Raw genomic sequence first — 23,124 nt, 5'->3', positions numbered from 1 at the left:
ATTTTGTTTACAAATTTAGTAATATTTATTTTAGTAATTTAGTAGCAATTTTTAATAATATTTTGTAAAATTTTTTCTAATACTAATTTTTTTTTTTTTGTTTAAATGAAATTTATTTCATATGAAAGAGCGTATATGAGTGAAGCGCAGAGCAGTTCATTAGATCAATTCGTAGAGGAAGCATCACAGAGAAGTAAAAATTGTCATAATTCTTGTGACAAATCAATCGTTCCATTAGCAACAAAATCATCCTCAATCAGTGAGGCTTTATCAATAACGCCATCATCATCATCATCATCATCATCATCATTATCAAATCAATCAACTGATATCAGTGATTATGATTCTTCTGCTGTGATATCATCAGCATTATCAGCGTTATCAGTTTCAACCGCCTCACTGAACATCAAATCTACAGTAAATTCAATAGCTCAACAACACTTCAATAAAACTATCATAACAACAATTGATGGAAAAAAAATTCCAACAGAGCTATACAAATCACAACAAAAAGCTCGTAGTAGTGCTACCATCATTCTGAATAGAAATATTGCGGTAAAATTTTAATATTTAAAATATTATTTCACTCATTTACATATAAAAATTTTAAATTCTTTGTAATATATTATCAAACTAACAACTTAAAAAGTAATATAATAACTTCCATCAAAAATTTCTTTATATTCTATAAGAAATTAATTACTGCTATGACAATCCTAAATTTGAAATGATAAAAATCATATCTATCATTTTTTTTCTTTTTTTTTTTCAAATATTACACTTGCATGAGTTGTTTAAATTTTTGAAAATCTAATTGTCCTTTTAGCAAAATCAAAATTAGAATTTCAATTCAATTTAAAAAATTTTAAATTTCTTTTAAATGGAACTCAATGTTTAGTTGCAGATTACAATGGATCGTATAGAATTTGCACAAATTTCTCCATACTTTCGTGCTGCATTTTATGGTGGTTTCTCAGAAACAAAATCAAAATTATTAAGTTTTGATAGGAGTAAGGTTAGTTAAATATTACATTGTTTATATTCGAAAAGAATTGATAAAAATCATTCAAAAACTTTATTTATTACTTAATGTTTAAGTATTAATTAATGTTTGTAAGTATTTAGTTGTTACTTTTGATTATCACTGATATAAACATAAGTGATAATCGAATTGATCATTTCTTAGAGTGAAGGATTTCTACATTGTTGCGCTGTCCTTAATCAACTAATAAGTGAAAATAAGTGGAAAATGCCGAATTTACAATGGATGAGTCTTCAAAAAGCATTTGAGGTATAATTATCTTATCTTTTCATTTGAGCTACAGTTATCATTTGAAATAAAATTGCCTTATCATTTGAGATAAATTATCTTATCACTTAAGGTACATCTATCATTTGAGATAAAATTATCTTATCATTTGAGGTGCAGTTATCATTTGAGATAAATTATCTTATCATTTGAGATAAAATTATCATTTGAGATAAATTATCTTATCATTTGAGATAAAATTATCATTTGAGATATAATTGTCTTGTCATTTGAGGTACAGTTATCATTTGAGATAAATTATCTTATCATTTGAGATAAAATTATCTTATCATGTTCACTTGAAATTATCATCAGCATAGTGAACACATATGAATAGTAGTATATGAGAGGACACAATAGCATTAAATTGCTTTAAGTGTTGCGCTTCTTTTCAAATTGCCTATCAATAAAAAGTTTTTTTTTCACGTAGTAATGCTTTCTGCTTTGTTACACTTATATTACACGTGATGTGTGCACGTGATGTGTATACGTGATGTGTGCAAGTGATATACATACGTGATGTGTACACGTGATGTATAAAAATGTAAGAATTCGATGAATTATGCATTTACGTCTAGGAGGAATTAATTATGAATTTATTTCTTAAGTATACAATTTTGTCTTTATTATTAATTTTAGTTTTTAATAGATATTAGACATAACATCCTACTTGCTAATTGATCCATTGCTAACGCTTATATCAGACGTAATTCTGTCCAAAGTCAATGCTAATTCGTTAGTTCTGGCATATCATAAAGCAGGTATGAGATATATTTTAAATTAAAAAATTTCTGTAATTTAAAATAAAAAAAAATTTTAATTTATACCAAACATTACTTCAAAATTACAGATATTTTAAGCTAAATTTTAATTTTTTAAACTAATGGACTAAACTAAAGAACGAGCGAAATATTTAAAGCTAAAAAAATTTTGGTATTTTTAAAAAAAAAAAATTTTTAATAAAATAAAATAAATATTACTGAAAAATCATATAACTCTAAAGGAAATGAGAAGAATTAGATGAATAGAAGGTAGATTAAACTTATGTCAAAATGTCAATGTCAATGTCAATCAATGGAAAAAGGAAAAAAAAAAAGTAATTACTTTACATTTTATGAAAGATAAGTTACTTTGCTAATAAATTCCTTTCAGAAAATCGTCATGTGCCATTAGCACAAAAATTATGGAAAATAATTGTCCGTCAATTTGATCGACTTCTAGCAAATAATACTTTTCTTAGGTCTATTTCAGAATTGAAATTGTTACCTTTTAAAATTAATAACAATTAAACGTTGACTAAATCATCGCAAAATTTGATTTATAAAAGTTTTCTTTATTTTGTTACATTGAACTGTCAATTTTAGCAATTAATGAAAGAAATAAAACAATTCCATTTTTAGTTTCAGTTCCATTTTTCATTTTTCAATTCCATTTTCCATTTTTTTTTTTTACTTATAATGCTAACATTAGAAACAAATCATAATCAGTTTTTTTTTTTTTTGAAAAAAAAAAAAAAACTTGGTCAATAAAATCTAATTAACATCAAACCTAAATTATAAAACTTACCTAAATTTTACTTCACTTAATTTTAGATAACAAAATCACCTAATTTTACATTACTCAAAGTTACAAAAGTTTTAGACTTTCCGAAGTGGAAATCCTGAAGTTATTGCATGACAAACATTTAAATATCAACAAAAATGAAGAAACAGCAATGGTTCGAAAATGGATTACGGTTGGTAAAGTAAAATTATAGTAGTTTTATAGTAGGAAACTAAAAATTTAAGTAAAGTAAAGTAAAATGAGAGCAAAAAATTTAAGTAAAGTAAAATGAGAGCAAAAAATTTAAGTAAAGTAAAGTAAAATGAGAGCAAAAAATTTAAGTAAAGTAAAGTAAAATGAGAGCAAAAAATTTAAGTAAAGTAAAGTAAAATGAGAGCAAAAAATTTAAGTAAAGTAAAGTAAAATGAGAGCAAAAAATTTAAGTAAAGTAAAGTAAAATGAGAGCAAAAAATTTAAGTAAAGTAAAATGAGAGCATAAAATTTAAGTAAAGTAAAATGAGAGCATAAAATTTAAGTAAAGTAAAATGAGAGCAAAAAATTTAAGTAAAGTAAAATGAGAGCATAAAATTTAAGTAAAGTAAAATGAGAGCAAAAAATTTAAGTAAAGTAAAATGAGAGCAAAAAATTTAAGTAAAGTAAAGTAAAATGAGAGCAAAAAATTTAAGGCCAATGATTATAATAACGGATGTGCGATGCAATTACGTGAAGCACTCCGTGGACGAAATGATGCTATTGGCTTTAGCGAGAATGAACCACGTCTACCAAATTCAGTTTTACTTGCAAGTGGTAAAAAAAAAAAAAAAATTTTTTTTTTGAAAATTTCTTTAAAAATAGTTTAAAAAAAAAAAGTGTCATAAAATTAATTTTTTGCAGGTGGTTGGTCTAATATAGGTCCAACAATGCTCGTAGAAACTCTCGATTGTCGTGCCCAAAGATGGGTACGCTCGGAACTGAAACTTTTTGAATTACCACGTGCTTATCATGCTGTCATCAATACTGGTGAACATTTATTTACAATTGGTGGTTTCAATGGTGCTGAATATTATCGGTCAACAAAAAGATTTAATTTAAATAATCGTGTAGGTTTTGCAAAGTTTCTTTTTTTTTTTCAGATTACAAATTTGATTTAATTAAGTTTAATGAAAGATGATAATGATAAAAAATTAATTCATTAACGTTGATCTAAAATATATTCAAAATTATACTTTTTTTTTTTTTTAAATTTTTTAGTTAAACAAAAAATGTTAAGCATTTAGAGTTAGACAATTTCAAAGATGAATTTCAATTTCTAAATTAAAAATGATTGATTTATAGGAATGTATGGAAGTTGCACCAATGTATGATCAACGATGTTATGTTGGATGTGGTCTGCTGGATCCGGAACGAATCATAGCAATCGGTGGCTATAACAATCATGATCGTCTAAGATCGGCTGAAATTTTGCATATACCAAAGAATCAATGGCATCGAATTGCCGAAATGAGTGTTCGAAGGTTAGTAAAAAGTTAAAAATTAATTATATATTATCAAATTTAACTGATATGAAAAGTTAAAAAAATTAATTATACAGATATATTATCAAATTTAACTTAAAGTAGGTTTTTTTTTTTCACAATTAAAATTCTTTTAACTTAATTCTTGTAAAATCTAAAAAATACACATCTCCACAATGTATTTACTTTCTGTTTGTTTATACTTTCTTACAAAAATAATAAGTATGTTTATAGAAGTGATGGCCACTGCGTGATAATGAAAAATATAGCATATGCAATCGGTGGTTTTGACGGAATGAATTGTCACTCTAGCGTTGAATATTATGATCCACAACGTGATCGATGGTTTATTATGAGTAATAATATGACAAGTCGAGTTAGTAGTTATCATTTCAGATTGTGCATCAGAGTTTGTAAAAACTACCAAATTCTGAATCGATTAGATTAATCAAATCTAAAAAGTTAAATTGATCGATAAAAAATTAAAATTAGATAATTAGACTGTTGTTTCAGCGGTCAGGTGTTGGTGCAGCTACTTTGGAAGGTGTTGTATTCATATGTGGTGGTTTTGATGGTACCAGTCGTCTACAGACATGCGAATTTATAGATACAAGAGAAGGAAAATGGCATCGTTTACGATCAATGAATCGACCACGGTTTTAAATTTAAATTTACAGTTTTGATTTAAGACTGATTTTGAATTTATAACTGTAAAAAAAAAAAAAAAAAAATAGTGAAAGTTTGCATTTCTATTGTAAATTTATGAAATGCAAACGATAATAAAATTAAAATTTCATTTTCTTACAGTTCAAATTTTGGTATAGAAGTATTAAACAACCAAGTGGTTGTTGCTGGTGGTTATGGTGGTATGGTTGGTACCATCGGTGAAACAGAAGCATACGATTTTCGTTCGAATAACTGGATTGAACTACCAACGATGAGTTTACGACGTTCAGCTCTCTATCTTACTCGAATCGAGAATCATGACATCATCGAGGCATTTGTTCGTCCAAGTTATACTGCTACATAATTTATGAACTGAATGCAAATAAATTTTTAATTCAACAATGTCATTGTAAGAAAAAAAAAATAAAAAATTCGCAAATGAATTTGCAAATTTGTCAAAGTTAAGACTAAAAGAATTTTCTTCTTCTTTTGAAATTTGATCTAACTTTTTTTTTTTGTTCTGTATTCATAGTATTGTATAGAAAATGAATTTGAATGATATTTTAATCAGAATAACTTATATCAGTATGTCAAATTGTGTAAGTATTTTGATGATTATTAAATGAATTTGTATTAACCAATAGATGAATTACTTATGATTTTTGTATCAAAATTATATCATAAAATTGTATTTAGTTTTGCATAGCATTGATAATGTGTAATTTAATGACTTCCTTTACTTCTTTTTAACTCAATAAAAATGACAATAAATATAATTCAATTTTTATTGTCAAAACTTTTTCATATTGCATGTCAGCTATGAAATTTGATAATTATAAATTTCTAAAGATTTTAATAAAAAAAATGTAAATGCTAATAAGTTTATAACAATTGAACTGAGAAATTTGTCACCAGAAAAGATTTATTGTTTGATATCGCTAAGATTACTTAACGGTTATCACCTGATGTTATCATGATATTAGCATATTGTTGCAGATTAAAGACCGAACCAATCTTTATACTTTTTTCTTGAAAATATTTATCAGCGAATTTAATCAAATGCTATCATTTTCATAATCTTTAGAATTTTTGAGTGGTAAACTTAGCTTAAATTGTCGATTTACCAATTATTGGAACATTAAACTGCTTAAATTATCGATTTACCGACAATTATTAGAACATTAAGCTGCTTAAATTATCGATTTACCAATTATTAGAACATTAAGCTGCTTAAATTATCGATTTACCAACAATTGTTGGAACAATAAGCTGCCTAAATTATCGATTTACCAATTATTAGAACAATAAGCTGCCTAAATTATCGATTTACCAATTATTAGAACAATAGGCTGCCTAAATTATCGATTTACCAACAATTATTAGAACAATAAGCTGCTTAAATTATCGATTTACCAATTATTAGAACAATAGGCTGCCTAAATTATCGATTTACCAACAATTGTTGGAACAATAAGCTGCCTAAATTATCGATTTACCAATTATTAGAACAATAAGCTGCCTAAATTATCGATTTACCAATTATTAGAACAGTAAGCTGCTTAAATTATCGATTTACCAACAATTGTTGGAACAATAAGCTGCCTAAATTATCGATTTACCAATTATTAGAACAATAAGCTGCTTAAATTATCGATTTACCAACAATTGTTGGAACAATAAGCTGCCTAAATTATCGATTTACCAATTATTAGAACAATAAGCTGCCTAAATTATCGATTTACCAACAATTATTAGAACAATAAGCTGCTTAAATTATCGATTTACCAATTATTAGAACAATAAGCTGCTTAAATTATCGATTTACCAACAATTGTTGGAACAATAAGCTGCCTAAATTATCGATTTACCAATTATTAGAACAATAAGCTGCCTAAATTATCGATTTACCAACAATTATTAGAACAATAAGCTGCTTAAATTATCGATTTACCAATTATTAGAACAATAGGCTGCCTAAATTATCGATTTACCAACAATTATTAGAACAATAAGCTGCTTAAATTATCGATTTACCAATTATTAGAACAATAGGCTGCCTAAATTATCGATTTACCAACAATTATTAGAACAATAAGCTGCTTAAATTATCGATTTACCAATTATTAGAACAATAAGCTGCTTAAATTATCGATTTACCAACAATTGTTGGAACAATAAGCTGCCTAAATTATCGATTTACCAATTATTAGAACAATAAGCTGCCTAAATTATCGATTTACCAACAATTATTAGAACAATAAGCTGCTTAAATTATCGATTTACCAATTATTAGAACAATAGGCTGCCTAAATTATCGATTTACCAATTATTAGAACATTAAGCTGCCTAAATTATCGATTTACCAATTATTAGAACAATAAGCTGCCTAAATTATCGATTTACCAACAATTATTAGAACAATAAGCTGCTTAAATTATCGATTTACCAATTATTAGAACAATAGGCTGCCTAAATTATCGATTTACCAATTATTAGAACAATAAGCTGCCTAAATTATCGATTTACCAACAATTATTAGAACAATAAGCTGCTTAAATTATCGATTTACCAATTATTAGAACAATAGGCTGCCTAAATTATCGATTTACCAATTATTAGAACATTAAGCTGCCTAAATTATCGATTTACCAATTATTAGAACAATAAGCTGCCTAAATTATCGATTTACCAACAATTATTAGAACAATAAGCTGCTTAAATTATCGATTTACCAATTATTAGAACAATAGGCTGCCTAAATTATCGATTTACCAATTATTAGAACAATAAGCTGCCTAAATTATCGATTTACGAACAATTATTAGAACAATAAGCTGCTTAAATTATCGATTTACCAATTATTAGAACAATAGGCTGCCTAAATTATCGATTTACCAATTATTAGAACATTAAGCTGCTTAAATTATCGATTTACCAATTATTAGAACATTAAGCTGCTTAAATTATCGATTTACCAACAATTATTAGAACATTGAGCTAACTGCTATAGCTAATATAAAATGTAAATTTGGATCATTTTTTTCTTTATAACATTTTCTCATATTTATTGAATCATTTTTATTTACACATTATGCATTGGATGGTTGCTTCTTTCTACATACTTTTACAATTTGTCGTATGCAAAATTTCATTATCACTAAACTATGAGTAAAAAGAAAATAATCTGATATCACTATTATCAGTTTGAGTTATCTATGATAAGCATTTGTTGTCCTTAATTTTCTTTGGAAGTATTAATACCAAATTTTCCACATACACACACTTTTATTATATTTAATTTTATATGAATATGTAAAGTAGAAAATCATAAATAATTCATTTCATGTATAAATGATATACCTGAAAATTTTAAATTAACAAAATTACGATGTTAATTTAAATTAATAAACTTACGATGCTACTTTAAATTAACAAAATTACGATGTTAATTTAAATTAATAAACTTAGGATGCTACTTTAAATTAATAAACTTACGATGCTACTTTAAATTAATAAACTTACGATGCTACTTTAAATTAATAAATACTTCCAACAATTTTTTCCACTTTAGGATAAATCGATGAATTTATGCACAGTTATCAGTTACAATGATAACACTAACATATCACTAAGATGGGACATAGATGATAATCAAATGAAACGATGCATTCAACAAATACAACAAAATACAAATTCGAAAGAAAAACACATTGTATTCGATGATAGAAACAATCATATAACACAGTTTTTTTATGTTTTTGAAAATTCTTTTGGTCAGTTTTGTCTATTAAAATTAGAAATTTTGTGTTGAAAGAAAGATTCAAAGCGATTTTTTTTATTAGAAAATTAATTATTACACATCTAGTTACATAAATTAAATAATAACTTTTAGTATAAATTATTTTGAAAACAATACTATAATCAAATTACTACAATTTTTCTACAATTTTAGTCATTATTATAGTTTCTAGCAAATTAATTTATTTAAGTTTATTATTTATAAATTTAATTTATTAAATTTTTTAATTTGTTATTATATATTTTTAAATTTATTATTTGCAAATTTATTTAACGAATTATTTTGAAGAAAATATAAAACAAAGTATAATAATTTTGCTTATACAACATAAACATAATAATTATATTATTACTAAATAAATAAAACATTTTCGAGAAGATTTTTGACCAATAAAATTTTTTTTTTTCAGTGTGATCTATTTTATCATTAAAATAATAACAATAATTTATGATTTTTTAACTTTTTATTTTTTTAAATTAATAATTTTAAATTATCAAAAAAAAAATTTTTGTTTCAAATATATTATAGCCTCAAAGAATATCACATGTTTTACTAACAATGCAACAGATGAAATATATAATATAACAATTTCATGTATGAATTTTACTGAAGCATCAGGTTTACTTTTAATTGTTTAACTTAAACTTTAACAGTAATTATTGTAAGGAGAAAAAAATAAAAGTAAGAAAGGCAAAATTTGAAAATATTTTCAGCTGCTCTGGATGATAGGATGGAATATTATGTATGTTCATTATTCTCTAATTAATTTATTACATCTTCGTCTTAATTAATTAATAATAAAAGTTTTAATAATTAACTTAGCATAAAAGATGATCAAATTTTCATTAAAATTTCGTTGTCAATTAAGAAAATAAAAATTCACAAATATATGCAATAATCGAATGAGAAAATAAGCGAAATACAAAACCAAATTTTAATCAGTTTTGTCGAACTAATACTTTTAGCATTTTTTTTTTTTTTTTAACAATTCATGATTCCAATTTTGAATTCAAATTTTTGAATTCAAATTCAAATTAATTTCGTTCGTTTAACATTTAATTTAACAAATAATTTTATATTGAAATTATCATATTTCTCAGTGCTGCCATGCTCGATCAATCAGAATTTTTATTTCAGAGCTGGAATAGTTCTATGATCTCTTCATATTATGCAAATTATACATCTACAACAATGGTATCTACTTTCTACTAGCATATAATATCATTAGTGTGATATCAAATGTAAACTTATTCCAGAAACCGTTACCGGAAAAATGGATTCGAATAGTTCGTGTTGGATTGGCTAGCTTTTCCGTATTTCTTGCTATTATTACAGTTTGTGTTATTTTATTCCTATTTGTTGTTCTTCTCAAATGCATTCAACGATTATTGTTGGTTAGACGAATGCCAACATCACAGTATTCGATTATCAAACATATTATCACTGATGAAGCAATTGTATGAAATAATTTTATCAAATATTAAAAATTAAATTGAAATAAAAAAAGAATGTTTAAAAAAAAATTCTAAGTTATTTAGGTTGAAAAGAATTTAAAAAAAATTTAAAACTACAATTTTAAAATTAAAATTTTTTCAAATTTGTATTAAAAAAAAAAAAAAAAAAATGCTAAATTATAGGAAGATGTAACGCAAGAATCAAGTTGTCATAATTCAGCAGTATATTATAGACAAAAAATATCTGCATCCAGATTATTACATCTAAAAGATATACGATTTGGCATTTAAAGAAAAGGAAAAAAAAAAAATTTATTTTTAAAGATGTATAAATGTTTATTTTAAAAATATAATTTATACTATCAAATATTTAGCACATCTGCTTTGCTTTTTTTAATGTAAGCTAAATTAAAATATGATATACGGTTTTTGTTTTAATTTAATGTATTTTATTATTTTAGACAAATTTAGAATATTTCGTTGACTTTCGTTTAGATATATGTAAATTTTGTGAAGAAATCTCAAATTAGCTTTTTTTTTGACAGATTTTACTATAAATTTTCTAACGAATACAAGAATGCAATGCATAATAAACATTTGAAATTGATTGGAACATTGATTGGAAATTTATCATTAAATGATAGTTAACAATAAAGTTAAAATATTTGTAACTTTTAATAACTTTTTAATTTTTGCCTATTAATTTGCTAAATTTGTACAATTTAAATTTCCTTATAACAATTTATCTTATAGGATATTCCGAAACTCCATAAAATGCATACTTTTGTAAAATAATTTGAGTAAAGCTTTTGTTTCAAATATTAGTAAGATATTAGTTTGAAATTAACAAAATATTATTTATTTAAATAATATGAAATTTCTCTTACTATCCTGCTATCTGTACTTACCTGTACTTATGAAAAACTTTGCAAAACTTTAGCTTCCAATATCATACTGTAATAATTCTTTCCGATTATGAAGAATATATTAAATACCTGGTTTACATTTTTTTTTTTTACGGTTTACCGAACGGTTAACCGGTTCTCATCTCCGATTTACAAATCGGAGAATAAATAAACAGAAAATTTGCGATATGCTAATTATTTTTCTTCTAATATTCAAGGAATTCCATCTAGCACTTTTCATTAATTTGCTAAATTCGTACAAATTAAATTTCCTCAATACAACAATGAAACAAAGCAAAACTTTAAAAAAAAATTTTTTTTTTTTGTTTTTTATTGATCTTAGAACAAAAAAAAAGAAACAAAAACAATTTACTCTTTTGAAGAAGAAATCACACTGAAACAAAATACAATATCTATGAAAACGTAACGTAACGTAACGTAACGCAAGAATTATCAAATACGTGCGTTCGTTGGCGTACGCTCTGGCACTTTGTAATATCAGATAATATATTATATTAGCAATGAAAGAAGAAAAACTAACAAAAATTACAAATAGTAGAAAAAGAAAAAGGAAAAAAAAAAAAAACATAAAGAAAAATTATTACAACCATATATAACATTAAAAAAAATCAACGAGTAAAAAGTAGTATCAAGTATCAATAATAGAAGTGAGAACGGAGAAAAAAAAAAAAGTTGAAACATATCCGGAAAAATAGAAAAAACAGGAAAAAATGGGGAATAAATTGGCCTGAATGAAAAGTAATTAATTTAAACGTTTAAATGCTTACCATACCAAAGGAAAAATTAATTGAATATTTAGCTTTAACTAAAATTATGCTTACAAAAATATCGAAAATTGACAAATAAGGTAATATTGCCGTATCAAAAACAAATATATTATTTTATGCTAATTACAATGTGATAGAAACTTTGTGAATAAAATAAAATTTGCAGTCACAAAAAAGCAGTCAAATAATTTATATTTAATATTGGTGGCATAGGTAAATTCATGAAGCGAATTAGCAAATTCTATTCCTTATCATTATAAAAAAAAAAAAAAAAAAGGAGTGTATTTCTAGAAGCTTTTAAATGATAAATTAATTTTTTAATGATTATCATTTTGTTTGATGTTAGATAGAATTACTTAAAGATTACAATCATATACTACTTCCCTATCATCAAGCCTCTTTAAGTTATTAGATTAAATCAAAGACGTAAAGCTTAGACTAATTAAAAAAAAGTATACCTTTCCTAAATCATAGTTTTTTCTTTCAATACTTATTTTTTTTATTAAATATGAATAAAATGCTACAATCAATGCTATGTTCTCTTCTATTAAAGTACCGTCAAACAATTTATGCTTTTATTTACGAGATAATATTTATAAATTATCTTTTCCAGAAAGACAATCAATTGATCTTGTATCTGCTATGAATATTCTCGAATGTCAACAAAAGCAAAAATTTTGTCTAAGTTTTGAAAATTCTTGACGAATGTTGCAATGGTTAATGCAAGATAGCAGCAAGCAAGACGACCAAAAAACTTCTACAAGTTTACAAAAACAAATTCAAGAAATTCAGGAAAAAGACATTCCGAAATACAATAAAAGAGATGAAACGAGTACCGGATAAATTTATTCAAAAAAAAAAGAAGAAATTATTGTGTAGTAAGATTATTATTATTATTATTATTAACATTAGTATTAATATTACTATTATACTATTAAAATCTTCGAAATCTCTACATAATTTAAAAAAAAAAAAAAAAAAAAGTTATTTATTACAATAAGTTTTAAAGAAAAATAAATTAGTTACTTAAATAAAATAATATTTTACTTGCAAAATTTGATTGGTTAAAATGTATCACTATATAAAATTTGTCAAATTTAACGAAAACAATGGAAATGTCTTTTAGTTTTCACACAAACTTATGCAGCAATCAGTAATGCTGTGAGCAGCGTACATTAACGCATGTTGTCGCATCAGTGTAACGACAGCAATCAACAACTGCGGTTGTGTTTGATGTTATTTTGTTAGTTGGTAAATGGTTATGATGTGGTGGATGAGCTAAGACCTGAAATTGTCCAAAAATTTAACAATTTGTTTACTAATCTTTTAAAATCTAATGCAAATATTACATTCATTTAAAATAATTTAAAACTTTTTCTCGATTTAGAACGATTGACAAATTTCCAACTTAAATTAATTAAAATTACTAGGATAAAAATCTTCAAGATTTCACGTGTAATATTATTCATTTTTCTTTTTTTCCTTTTTACAAGTAACTGCTACTCTGCTAATTATTCTCTTAAATGCATTACATTTAACAGTCTGTTAAGTTTGAGTAATATTTATGAAATTAAATTTTCATTCAAATCTATTATTTTGATTTATTCAATAATTATTTTTTGTTTGATGGATGTTAAACATTTACCTTAGTTTGATCACCAATACGAACAAGCGGCTTATGGGAAGCTTTCTTCTTATCAGAATATTCACCGTAATGATAACAATCCCAGCATGATTCACAATAGTACTGCAAGCAAGTTACATCACCGCAAAAATACGGTGCGTAACGACCGGCGCACTGTGCACCTTCGCATTCATCGCACATTTGCTCGTCGATTACATATGGTTTTATTTCGACCTAAAACAAAAATATCATTGAAATAATTTTCTAAAAATTTTAAAATCATTGAAATTCTGAATAAATAGAATAACTTTCATCTTTCTATCTTTTCATACAATTAATGAAATTTTTTTTTTATTGAAAAAAAGAAATTATTTTAATCTGATATCAAAATTTAGTTATTTTCAAATACTATTACTAGTCATATTACAAATATAAAAATGAAAGAGAATCTAAAATGTAAGTTAGAATACAGGTAGTATGAGATTCGATTATTCATTTCATTGTTTATTTATTCTTATTTGACGATAAACGATAAATTATATTGTAACGTTTACTTTCTCTCAATAAACAAAATACTTTTGAAACATTTACTTTAATACTTTATCAATTAGTAATATTTAAAATCAATTAATAAATTAAAAAAATATTGCTAAAATGAAAAAAATGATGCAAAAAAAAATTACTCGTTTGCTCATATCAGCATGTGGTATATGCACAAAACGTCCGCTTATGGCTGCAATGAATGAATATTCGGTGGTGAATGTAACTCGTGCAGCACCTTTTGGATATTTCAATTCCGGATCAATATCAATTCCAACATAACAAACCGCTCCGTAAAGATGATCTAGAACACATGCCAATTCTCCTGAAATAAAAATTTCATAAACCGAATGAATAATTTTAGAATATTTTTTTTTTTTTAATTAATTTTTTTTTTTTTTAATTTTTATTTTTGCTTATTATAATATAAAGAACATACGAGCTTTTGTTGGTCGAGGTACGCCACCTATGAAAATAGTTCTTCGTGGATTCAATGGCATATCCTCTCGAAGCATAAATTCCATATCATCTAGACGCCATGGTCGTACTTGTACCTTAGAATTATATTTTAAAATATCATTCTTATCAAAAAGAAAATCATATTAAATTCTAATTGCTAGAGGATAGATATAGGAAAACTTAATTATAAATATACCTATAAAATTAATGATAATAAAAAAGAAAAAAAAAAATTTTTTTTTACTGGTTTATCACGCATTGTTGGACTAGAAACAAATAAGTAGTATTTGTCATCCTCCTTATGACAGCTATTCACTAACAGTTGCACTGAACGCTCATCTTCAAATACCAGGAAGACGTAACCAGTCATGTGACGTGCTAAATATGACATGTAAAATGGATGCTTTATAATTTATTTATTATTTTTAAACTATTATTTGTTTTTTAGAACAAGTGAATTGATATTTTATTTCCTATTTTTTATGAGGAACAGAATTTTGAACAGCAAAAAAAAAAAAAAAAAAAAATACATATAAATTTAGCAGAGTGAATGAGATTTACAGTTAAATAATCAAAACTAACTTGTATTTAAATGTTTTAAAAATTATTTAAAAATACTAGTAAACCTGTGGATCTTTCTTTAGCACCGGTATCAGGACGACGTGGCCAATCAACAAGTACTGGACCAAACTGTGAAAATGTTGATGTTATTTCATCTGTAAAAGATTTCATTTATTAGTAATAGCAATATGAAATTAAAAACACAAATAAATCTATCTTCATACTGTTTAATTTATCATAATTATCGTTGACAATCTAATGACAGTTGTTTAACTGTAGTCTAATGATAGTATGTCATAATTATACCTTTTGTTTATATTAACAAAATAATAATGGTTATTAAACAGACACGAATTTTTTGATTTTAATTTAAAATTCTCACTGAGAATTTATAATTTTTTTTTTTTTTTTTTTTTTTTTTTTTTTAAAAAAGTTTCTCTTTACCCTCTGTAACATCAATTGGAAGACCACCGACGAAAACTTTGCGAGCAAAAATTTCAACTGATTCATCCATAATGAAATATGCTTCTGGAGTAGATGGAACACCAGGATTACGCGGTGGATTTCGACGATCATTTGTTTCCGTTTTTGCTGTAAAAGAATCACTGAATTATCGATCTCAAAGTTCTTTCCATTTTTTTTTTTTTTTTGATTTTTATTTTTTTGAAAAAGCTGTTATCATTTTTTTTTTTTTTTAGATGTCAAATGATATTCCGTATATAAAATTTATTCTACTAGCTAAAATGTGACAATTATATTTCAAAAAAAAAAAAAAAAAAAAAAAAGAAAAATCTTGAATAGAAGAAAAATAATTATTCGGTTCATCTTAAAATTTCGACAATAGCTCACTGATATCGTACATTATGTTATCATAAGATATCATTTTCAGAAGTTAAATGAATTACCATTGTTATTGTTTACGGATGTAGGAGACCATGAAGGCAATGTTTGATAAAGCTGATCATGCGGCATAACCACTGTGCAATCATTTCCATTACCATTTTCGTTTTTATCAGCAAATTTTAATACCGAACCACTAAATAATTAGGTTACAAAATAAAATTTAAAATAAAACAAACTGAGTTTTTTTTTTCTTTTTTTTAGAAACAGAAGAATAAAATAGTTTGTAATAACTTTTATGAATTGATCAAATATTGAAATATATATTTTTAATCAAATTGTATAAATTAAAATACAAATCTGAATTATTATTTCCTAGAAAAAATGATGTATGTTTATTATGTCTCACAACACTATAAGATAGAAATGTGTTTCGAAAAAACAAATTTCAAAAAACAAATTTCTAAATTTCGAAAAAAAAAAGTAGTTCATTAATTTTCATTTAAAACGATTTACATTTTGCTCAATTTGAAGTACCTGTAAAAATGATGTTGTAAAGAGCTGGCACAGGAGCTAGATGAATTGGTTATACTTCCGTCCGAAAGTGACTTTGGTGAACGTACATCTAATGATATACGTGGATTAAACGTGATTGGTGATATCTTAAAACGTAACAAAGTAGCAACATACACCTTTAAAGTCATTTAAAAAGATCAAGAAAATCATTTATTAAAGTTAATTGTTATTAGCTGAAATTTTTTTTCAAAGCATTAGAAAATTAGCTAAAGCATTTTTGCTAAAATAAAGGTTTAACACTATGCTTTACCTTATCTTTAATATTATTTACACAGAGAAAAGGGAAAAGAAATTTTTTGATATCCGGAAATGTGGGCTAAAACAGGAAATTTTAAATAGGAAAAATTAATAACTTATCGAATTATTTCATTATTCATTAGACGATTAATCAAATTACTGATAAGCCTAGAAAAGCAAAAATGAAACTTACTGGATAAGTTGATCGTTGAAAGGATAAATATGAAGGATTATTTGTCATTGATGGCCGATACATATGATTATTCATCATTGTCATTCTTTTCCGTATATCTCCTTCTAATGTTATCATCCTTATCAGTTCTTCACTGTCTGTTTGTTATCTTCAATATTATCTTTAAGGTAATCATTTCGATTTTTTTGAATTAAATCAAAAATTGATATTAAAAGAGAAAATGATTGGATCATAAATAAAAATTATATTATTATTTAAATTTAGTTATAAAAATTATCAGTAAGTTATATCAATTACCGTATATATTTATCTGAGCATAATGCGTTAACATTGTAAGAATTAGTAAGATAAATAAGTAAATAAACTACCGTGATGAGAATTTGCAAATTGATAATCGTATCCGTTAGATGGATAATAGATTTTCGGAATATTATCAAGAGCGCTCAACCTTCGAGAACAAACCGCAACCAAATTCACCAACTTTAAGTTTCTAAATAGTGGTAGCATGATAGCGAGATGAAATATGCAAATTAGGGACTATGACGTCATCACAGAATAGTATGAAATGTTTTAGGATAAAAAAAAAATTAAGGAGAAACGGCTGAAAAAATCATATCAAATTCAATCAATTAATAAAATTTGTAATACTGTTTATTTGTTTTTAGCAAATCTTAAATGCAATGTAAAATAAATTTTTTAAAATACATTAATGAATTAACGAATAAGAATGCATGCTGAAATGAATGAGTTTTAAAATAATTAGTTGTATAATTATGGAATAAATATATAAATTCAACGGGAAATATTATAATTTAAAAAGTTCGGGAAAAGGAATTTTTTCAAAGTTAAACAATATCTGAATAAAATACATACTTTTAAAGCTTTGTCGAGATTCACTAGTATTACTGGAAATAAGACGTACAGCAATACTATTACCCAAACTGAAATAAATGTTTGAACAAAATGGAAAAGTGAATTTGTACAATAGAATAAGCTAACTTAAGTAACTAATACAAGAGAAATCTAGAAAATTAAATGTAAGAATAATTGAAAGAAGATAGAAGTAAACAGTCCGCCCCAGTCGTTTGCTATTGTAATAATAATAATAATTTCTTTAACCAATTGCACTAAATAATAATGTGTAAAATTTGCATAAATGGAGTTTTAGCTCTAATATACCATATAGTCAGACAAATATATACCATTCTAAATTTCATTGTATGCTATTGCATTTGCTATTTCTAACATTATTTCATTTCATTTGCAATACACATTTCACTTCTTTTTGATAAGATAAACTTGCAAAAATCTGAAATTTCAATTTAACATTAAGAAAAAAATTTAGAATTGAAATTTAAATAAGAAATAAAAGAAAAAAAAAAAAAAAAGAGATAAAAAGTAACCTTCCTGTATGTTATCATCCTTGAAGCTTTCACTCGTACTAACATATTTGATACATGATAGTAATCTGTTTGGAGTTAAAAAAGCAATTTCAGTTTCTCACTCATACATTTAAAGGTCAAAACCGCCATTTCAGATCTCACTCATACATTTAAAGGTCAAAACCGCCATTTCAGATCTCACTCATACATTTAAAGGTCAAAACCGCCATTTCAGATCTCACTCATGCATTTAAAGGTCAAAACCGCCATTTCAGATCTCACTCATGCATTTAAAGGTCAAAACCGCCATTTCAGATCTCACTCATGCATTTAAAGGTCAAAACCGCCATTTCAGATCTCACTCATGCATTTAAAAGTCAAAACCGCCATTTCAGATCTCTGTAATGCTTGCATTTATCCCTCCTTCATTCTATCAATGCTTCGTGGGTGGTCTAATATATACTGAATATTTGAATATCACCGAACTAATAGCTAAATTATCCTGCTATTGACTAAATTTTTTGTTGTCAACTTCGAGCTTCTTTCGGTAAATGATTTCGGAAGCATTCAGTAATGATTCCGGAAACATGCATAGCACATAGAAATCTCAATTTCTGTATCATGATGCTAAGAAAACGATAGAAGAATTCAGTTCACGAATTGATTACAATTTCAGTTTTTATTGATATTAAAATCACAGATGACAATGAGCAAATTATGATGAGAAAAGAAAATGATAAATAAAGATTAGCGATAGGTTGACAAAGGATAGACAAATGTGACACTACAAATGACACAGATTGATGTCGCTCCTCATGCAAATAGGCTATTAATGGTATTTTCAAGAGAGTTGCATCGAATGTTTGTCATCAAGTAGCTCATTTTGAAGATTTTCCGTAAATGCTAAAATAATGAAATATTTGTAAAAGATTAGTAGCATATAGCTTATGATTTTTCAATTCTAAAATGATATATTTGCATGAATAATCCAGAAAATAAATAATAATTCATCAGAAAAATACCCTGTTTGATGTTATCATTGCTCGATGTTAGGGTATTGGTATTTAAATCCAATGAATTTAACCATTCTGTTACATATTGTATTTTATCTGCTGAAAATTATTGATATACTCTAATTAAAATTAATTATGAATAATAACGATATCTTTAATAAAAAGAAATTCATCAACTATTAGCAAAATTATGTAAACGAACGAATGCGTAAACGAATCAAACTAAATGGTTCATCGTTATTCGTATGATTATCATTCGAATCACAATATGACGTTAATTGAAATGGATTTATACGATTGTAACGCATTGGATTCAGATAACGTTTCGTATTATCAATTTCAAAAATACATTCCTCATGTGTTCGATAAACACGATTAAACAAATTGCGAAGTATGTCAAGAAAATGCTGACTGAAATTATTGTTCATAATAATAATGGAAGAATAACATAATCATGATTAGGTATGCATCATTTCTGATGACTTCATTTAAGTAATGAAATATACGTGACCTGAAATCATTTGATAATACTTAATGATAAATTTTTGCATGCAAATCTTTCACCTTTACATATGAACTCATAAATGTCAAAGGTATCATTGAAACAATTGATGATCTTATCTCTACAATTGCTGATCTTATCTTGACCCTGACATACCATGCAGACTTTCCGACAACCACTGGACATTTATTAGGGATATCAGAGTGCAAATCGCATGCATAATGCGAATTAGACGAAATATGCTGTTCCCAACGTGAACTATCATCAACATCCGTCTCGAAGATATGCGCAATAACGGTTATCATATCTTCCATGCATATTAGACGTTCCGCACGAATTGATGTCGTATCTCCTGACGTTTTCAGTCAAATATATATTTTAACATTTGTTATTAAAAGAAAGAAAAATTCTTTTGTCTATCCTTCTTCTCACTCATTCTCTATTTATTTATTACTTTTATTAATTTTTTTTTTTTAAAAAAGTTCTTAAAATAAACTTCAGAATTTACTCTTTTCATTGCATTTATTACTTCGATGATAAAAAATTGTGCAATTTCTTTTAAATTACTTTTTAGGGAACTGTCACGTTTTTGTTTAATCCAGGTTAAACTTGCTGCCAAATTTTGATATTGTGATGCAGGTACTAAAATCAAATTTGCCCAGCATCCTCTCATTTCGTTTGCTATACGAATACATGCTTGATGGACATTTAAATGATTTGGTGTTTGTGCTAATTCAGTAAAGCCATTTTCTAAAAATATATAACCAATAGCTCAATGTATTCTCTCAACTTTTTTTTGAGTTTTCAAATACATAAGAAGAATGATCTAAAAAAATTGAGTTTAGATGCATTAAGATGCAGAATTATTTCAGATTATCAATCACTTTCAGTCAATAATTCATTCGAACATCTATTAGAATTATTACAAAACTTTTGAACTTAAAATGAGCAATAATTATACCTGAAATTCGAAAAAACTGATAAGATTGATGATCGACGGGATAATCGTGACGTATTAAAATACGTTCACTGTTAATAACTCCTTCGCTGAGACTCATCACGTACGTGCAAATTTCAGCCGGTGGGCAAATTAGCTCATCATTGGTACTATTTGACTCTAAGATGCAATAAGGCTGAACTGTAAGCAATCCGAATCTTTTCTTAGCAACCACTTCTGTCTGTAATGTAATTTTTAATTTTTATTATTTTTGCAATTAATTCTCAAAGACAAATATCATTAGAGGGAAACTTTTTGTTGAGAAGAAAATTTCGTTGAGTTTATGCTAATTTTCACCTCTCTCAATTGTATTTGTTTACGACATGAGAAATTGTTTACAGTATGATGTACGATATATCGTACAATGAAGTGTTATATCCTGCATCTTGTGTCACCTCATACTGTCATCCTGTCAACGATGAACATAACAGTATCTCGTTGAATATTTATGGCTCTGAATTCATTCTAACGATGAACTAACTATGCTTTACTCGATGCAATATAATAAGGAATAGTTTGTAAGTCACAGTGCAGCGGTACGGTAGCCATGGTACAATAGTACGGTAACTACAGTACAGTAGTATGACGGCCACAGTGTGGTAGTACGGTAACTACATTGGAGCAGTACGATAATGTGTATTTGATAAAGTGTAGTACAAAAAGGATATGACAAATCATACGAACTATGCTGCCTTTTTCTCTCCAAATTAACTTCTGATAGGTGCTTTGACGGAGTGATTTACGTTTCGATTCCGTGAGTTTGTAGGAAAATGGTTTTGGTTGAAGTGATAGTTCCAGTTTGGATAACCGTCGAGTCCTTGACTTACTCATAATTGAAACTGACTGCATTTGATAAACTTGCCGCTCATACTAAATTGGCATATTGCTGACTATATTAGCATTTAATCAGAATCAAATTTGATAAATATTATTTTTAAAATATTTTAATTCTGGAAAAATTCGATTCAAATTTTAAAAATTGAAGTTGGAACATCTCAGAATTTGAAACCACTTTAAATTTAGTAAATTTGATGAAACGATTTTAATTTAAAATTACAATCGTTCTTGTAAATGCAGAATATATCAGTGAGAAATAATATTTTCAATCATTTTTTAATAGAGAAAACACAATCAGCTTTTAACAAAATGATAAAGATCCTGAGAATGATTTACTGATTAGTTCAAGTTTTTTTTTTTTTTTTCTTCACAAAGCAAGGCTCTAATTCTTAGTCGAACAGTCATTCTAACATATCTTATATATTATCTTATCTTAACAGCAATCTATTTCGTTCATTATTTCTCACCAGAATATAATTAAATGATAATAGTAAAATTTTGAAGTTGCTGAGCACATATAATAACAAGATGAAAGCTTCCGGACTACATCAACAATATTCATGAATATGGATACAAGGACATTAATAGTCTTCATACTAAAATGGATAAGTGGAATGACAAGATCTCATAAATTAACAACCATTTAATCAAATTTCAAAAAAAGAAAAGTAAACAAAATCAGTGGTTGTTTTCATTTGAAAATAAAATGCTCAAAACTACAATCTTTTTATCTCTTAAAATCACAAAAAACTAAACCAGTTACAGATAGCTTGCAACCAGATATTATTTGTACTAATAATATTCAGACAATTTCTTTGACAATCATTTTCACTTACTAGATAATATGAGTCGTTATTGAGTATAAACTAATTTTATCATTATTAGTATTTATATTTATCAGAAAGAAAATTATTATTATTGAAAAGTTGTATAAACCTAACGAATTACTTTTAATACATGATCTACTGATTTAATACATAGATCTACTGATCTATTCTATTGATAAGCTTACTCTACTCTATAATAATGATTTGTTGATTGCACTAGAAAATGAATAATACTACTTCGTTACGACGTCGACTATTTTCGTTACGCCATTTTTGACGTTCACCGTCACTCATCATTTTCCAGTCTTGTGCAGCTCGTTCGACTAATTTCTTGGCCGTTAGATGTACACCATTATTCTCTGCTTCATAAAAAGCTCGTCGTGCGTCAGCAAAATACATAAAACCATTGGAAGAACGCTTTTTTGTCATTTGATTTGAATTTGTAATCTCAACAAGACTAATAGTATTTGCTTCCGCTTCTATCACTTCAAAATGCGTAAACTAAAAATTAAATCATTTTCTAATGTTAATTACAAGCTTACAATAAAAAATAAAAATT

At 26.0% G+C, this 23,124-nt stretch overlaps 5 protein-coding genes across 5 annotated transcripts; 2 read left to right on the top strand and 3 right to left on the bottom strand.

Annotated features, from left to right (window-relative positions):
* Positions 1-135: 135 nt before the first annotated feature.
* Bm11511 (putative serine/threonine-rich protein PB15E9.01c in chromosome Iprecursor, putative) lies at positions 136-5,395 on the top strand (the record flags this gene model as incomplete). The annotated part of the gene is made up of 12 exons (XM_043081278.1): positions 136-555; positions 905-1,015; positions 1,187-1,291; positions 1,959-2,070; positions 2,462-2,549; positions 2,951-3,044; positions 3,538-3,658; positions 3,746-3,951; positions 4,187-4,365; positions 4,600-4,741; positions 4,879-5,021; positions 5,173-5,395. The coding sequence occupies 12 exons, from the start codon at positions 136-138 to the stop codon at positions 5,393-5,395; spliced, it is 1,944 nt and encodes a 647-aa protein (XP_042937212.1).
* Positions 5,396-8,122: 2,727 nt separating this feature from the next.
* Positions 8,123-10,575, top strand: Bm17715 (Uncharacterized protein; the record flags this gene model as incomplete). The annotated part of the gene is made up of 7 exons (XM_043081277.1): positions 8,123-8,167; positions 8,603-8,804; positions 9,359-9,448; positions 9,544-9,572; positions 9,968-10,024; positions 10,087-10,287; positions 10,468-10,575. 7 exons carry the CDS (start codon positions 8,123-8,125, stop codon positions 10,573-10,575), a joined length of 732 nt encoding a protein of 243 aa, XP_042937211.1.
* A 2,552-nt stretch (positions 10,576-13,127) lies between these two features.
* Bma-cpb-1 (Cytoplasmic polyadenylation element binding protein 1, putative) lies at positions 13,128-17,124 on the bottom strand (the record flags this gene model as incomplete). The annotated part of the gene is made up of 10 exons (XM_043081276.1): positions 13,128-13,262; positions 13,623-13,835; positions 14,285-14,466; positions 14,581-14,695; positions 14,845-14,978; positions 15,227-15,316; positions 15,606-15,752; positions 16,067-16,197; positions 16,539-16,663; positions 17,008-17,124. 10 exons carry the CDS (start codon positions 17,122-17,124, stop codon positions 13,128-13,130), a joined length of 1,389 nt encoding a protein of 462 aa, XP_042937210.1.
* A 316-nt stretch (positions 17,125-17,440) lies between these two features.
* On the bottom strand, positions 17,441-17,949 carry Bm1169 (Uncharacterized protein; the record flags this gene model as incomplete). Its single annotated transcript, XM_043081275.1, has 2 exons — positions 17,441-17,497; positions 17,881-17,949. Coding segments are annotated over 2 exons (126 nt in total), but the record flags the coding sequence as incomplete, so codon positions are not given.
* A 1,281-nt stretch (positions 17,950-19,230) lies between these two features.
* Positions 19,231-22,994, bottom strand: Bm8815 (Uncharacterized protein; the record flags this gene model as incomplete). Its single annotated transcript, XM_043081274.1, has 8 exons — positions 19,231-19,292; positions 19,412-19,501; positions 19,605-19,813; positions 20,061-20,256; positions 20,472-20,654; positions 20,866-21,082; positions 21,586-21,771; positions 22,803-22,994. 8 exons carry the CDS (start codon positions 22,992-22,994, stop codon positions 19,231-19,233), a joined length of 1,335 nt encoding a protein of 444 aa, XP_042937208.1.
* Positions 22,995-23,124: the final 130 nt, after the last annotated feature.

The sequence above is a fragment of the Brugia malayi genome, assembly GCF_000002995.4.
Source record: "Brugia malayi strain FR3 genome assembly, contig: Bm_v4_Chr4_scaffold_001, whole genome shotgun sequence".
Classification (NCBI taxonomy): Eukaryota; Metazoa; Nematoda; class Chromadorea; order Rhabditida; family Onchocercidae; genus Brugia; species Brugia malayi.
Note: the sequence above shows the minus strand (reverse complement) of the source record. Positions and strands in the feature narration are given on the sequence as shown.